This window comes from Clupea harengus, chromosome 2, assembly GCF_900700415.2.
Source record: "Clupea harengus chromosome 2, Ch_v2.0.2, whole genome shotgun sequence".
Taxonomy (NCBI): domain Eukaryota; kingdom Metazoa; phylum Chordata; class Actinopteri; order Clupeiformes; family Clupeidae; genus Clupea; species Clupea harengus.
In genome coordinates, this window is record NC_045153.1 from 4,367,377 (window position 1) to 4,371,198 (window position 3,822).

At 44.0% G+C, this 3,822-nt stretch overlaps 1 protein-coding gene across 1 annotated transcript in view; it reads left to right on the forward strand.

Moving 5' to 3' along the window:
• Window positions 1–1,644: 1,644 nt before the first annotated feature.
• The window catches only part of LOC116223450 (thrombospondin-type laminin G domain and EAR repeat-containing protein-like), a gene marked incomplete at its 5' end in the record, with an annotated part of 4,234 nt that continues 2,056 nt past the window's right edge, over window positions 1,645–3,822 (forward strand). Inside the window, 2 exons of the mRNA XM_031580155.2 lie at window positions 1,645–1,843; window positions 3,025–3,257. Coding sequence (XP_031436015.2) covers window positions 1,645–1,843; window positions 3,025–3,257 — 432 coding nt within the window. The remainder of the gene's footprint in view (window positions 1,844–3,024; window positions 3,258–3,822) is intronic.

Genomic DNA, 3,822 nt, shown 5'->3' on the forward strand with positions numbered 1-3,822 from the left:
AGCAGATGAAGGACAGCAGCCCATTCAGTGCCTCGCCACGATGACAATAGGAAGCAGCATCTCGCCAAGGTGTCGAAAGGGGGACAATTCCACAAAGTCAACAGAGGGAACAGCAGGACCGTTTAAACAAAACATCGCGAACAGCCAACACCTTCAACCATCAAAGACGAGCAACACCTCTGAAATCCGCAGAAGCACGGCAACACCTGAAACGATTGCCCACCCCCACCCAAGAACTTTGAAGAAACAACACATCAGGAAATTGCCGAAGGTGGAATGACCCCATATGGAGCAAAGACCACAGGAGGGAAACAACTGAGAAAAGCCAAGCGTCACAGACACACACACACATACACACACACACACACACACGAACATGCACAAACACACACACACGTCCTACCCCCTACACGTCCTACCCCCTCCCAAGGACTCTTGGAAGGAAGTCAACCCTTGCTTTTAAACAAAGGCAAAACACAATACACAGAGAAGATCACATGAGGCGAAGAACTGAAACATCAACACAAACACAAACACACACACACACACACGGACACTCGCTCACAAACTCGCTCGCTCACAAACACTGTACCAACCGTCAAACCACATTCAAATAAAGTAATGCTACATGTCATGTACCCCTCAGTAACCAGAAAGGAAATGTTGTGAAAGGAAGATGTTGTGACACTATAATGTATCTTCCATAATCCGTTATCTTCTGTACTATTGTTTAATCCTAACATTTTCATTTTTGTTTAGTTTACCTTAGAGTTAATATGTGTAGTTAAGTTTGTTCTGTGTTCTCACCGCTTGTGACTTCATTTTTCCGAATGGGTACCATGTACATGAACGTATTACTTCTGTTTATATTTTCTCTGCTCTCACGGCTGAGACAGGATGGTTATGTTGACATAACATCGGGAAGGAATTTTGTCCCTAATATCAGAGGTCCACCAATTGGCGAGAAAGCATGGGTCACTCTGTAACATGGGTTTTGCCTTCCCTCGTGAGAGCATGCCACATTCATGAGACAGAGACTGAACAAGCCACTCACTCAAGAAAAAGAAAAAGAAAATAGTTAAATGATCATATGTTCAAGACAGAGAGTCTTGAAAAGGGGGAATAAAGGGACTGGCATTTGAGATTTTATAGTTAATAAGGATATGGATAATTTAGATATGCTGAGGTGAAGCGCTATGAAGGAGTGTCGACAATGTCGGCCGCCATTGTTTAAGAATAAACCTGAAGCCATGACTGACAAACCTAAGACTGGATCTTCAATATATGGTATAAAACTAAATCCTATTACATCCTTGAAAAAAACTGAAACAGGAAGAGATTATTATCTTACCTTTGGTATAGGCTGTATCTGTATGATATATCTATGTGACGGACTCTGAGATCAGGTGACTGAATTGGTTATGTTTCCGAAACAGGCTCAGAGAAGAGAATAACACCTTGCCTCCTGACAGGAAGTGTGTTTGCATTCTGCACCCTGCACATGAATGTGTGTGTGTGTGAGTGTATGTGTGTGCTTGTGTGTGTGTGAGAGTGTGTGTGTGAGTGTGTGAGTGTGTATGTGTGTCTGTCTGTGTGTGTGTGTGTGTGTGTGTAGAGCTTAACCACGTCCTTTGCCATTCTGCTCGTCTGCAGAGCTTCCTGTTGGTGGCTAACTCTGCTAGCAGTGAGGGGGGAGGAGAGGAGTACTCCGTCATCTATAAGTGGAGTCGGAGGAAGCAGAAGTTCTTCCGATACCAGCGCCTGCAGACCCACACTGCCCAAGACTGGGAGGCCTTCAGCATCCAGGGAGAGGCCTTCCTCGCTGTGGCCAATCACAGGAGAGGTAGAGCTGTCAGTCAAACACACTATCCAATAAGGATTGTTCATGTGTAATGAAGCTTTTCACAAAAAAAACAACATGACTATACAGGATGAATATCTTGCTATTGGGCCAACAGTCTGTTTATTTTGATGGGAAACATATACATATATATGTATATATGTAGAGAGAGATTAAAGGACAGAGAGAGAGAGAGATAGAGAGAGAGAGATAAAAGGACAGAGAGATAGAGTGTGTATGAGAGAGAGAGAGAGAAAAGGTTAGAGAGAGAGACAGAGAGAGATAGAGAGAGAGAGAGAGAGGTTTGACATTTTGAACCCCTTCATGGAGGCATCGCGTGGATCAAAGGGGAGGCCAGGTACGGGTTGAACACTCCTGGCTTGTTGCCATAAATGGGCATTGTCACGACCCAGCCCGGTCTGCCCCGGCCCCTGCTATCAGTGCTCGCTCGGTTTCCACAGCTGGGTAGCAGAGTCTCCGCAGGTGTGCGCAGGTGTGTGAAATGGTGGCTTAATGAGCTCCACCATAAGAGGGCCATGGCGCAGGGGTGCAGGAGGCTCCCTCTCCTCAACTCGTCGTTTATGTTTGTTTGTTTGGACATATGTACACCCATTAGACACCCGCTTGCACTACACTTATTTCTGGCAATTACACTGACTTTTCTATTATACTTTAATAAATGTTCCTTACTAATTATAGCCTTGCGTGTGGAACTCCCTTTCATGTTCATGCAGAGAGCCGTGCATGTAACAGCATATATTAGCATATATTAACCTATATCTATGTATATAGCTATATATGGGTACAGTTGTGACGTGTTGGTGACAGTTGTAACAGGGCAATGTATTTGAACATGGCAGTTTGAAGTGGTAAAGTGAAATTGATGGACACAGCCATGCATATCTCAACCTTAACAGTGTAAACATGTCTTTAGTGTAACAGTGTAACCACTCCCTTAGTGTAACAGTGTAACCACTCCCTTAGTGTAACAATGTAAACCTTCCCTTAGTGTAACAGTGTAAACCCTCCCTTAGTGTAACAGTGTAAACCTTCCCTTAGTGTAACAGTGTAACCACATCCTTAGTGTAACAGTGTAAACCCTCCCTTAGTGTAACAGTGTAAACCTTCCCTTAGTGTAACAGTGTAAACCTTCCCTCTTTTCAATCTGAGCTTGTGCATTTCAGATGACAACAACCACAACATAGACAGCGTCATCTACAAGTGGAACCCAGGAACCAAGCTGTTTGAGGTGAACCAGACCCTTCTGACGTCAGGGGCGTACGATTGGGAGGCCTTCAGCGTGGGCCCGTACCACTTCCTGGCCGTGGCCAACACCTTTGATGGGGTGACCACGCGCCTCAACTCCACCATCTACGTGTGGGTGGCAGGCCAGTTTCAGCACTTCCAGCACATCACTGTGAGTTCAGCCTCTTCTACATTTCATCTACATTCAGGACATCACTGTGAGTTCATCCTCTTCTACATTTCAGAACATTCAGGACATCACTGTGAGTTCAGCCTCTTCTACATGTCATCTAAATTCAGGCCAGTTTATTTGTCTTACACATTTATCCACAATGAAAGAGTCAGGAAGAGGACTGCCCAAGCAGCAGAAAAGCAATCAGACTACAACACATAGTAATGATCCCATTAGACTGTAACACATAGAAATGATCCCATTAGACTGTAACACACAGTAATGATCCTGTTAGACTACAACACACAGTAATGATCCCCAAGACTGTAACACATAGTAATGAATGATCCCATTAGACTGCAACACATAGTATTGATCCTGTAAGAGACTACAACACATATTAATGATCCTGTAAGAGACTACAACACACAGTAATGATCCCATTAGACTGTAACACATATTAATGATCCCATTAGACTGTAACACACAGTAATGATCCCATTAGACTGTAGCACACAGTAATGATCCTGTAAGACTGTAACATACAGTAATGATACCGTCTGAC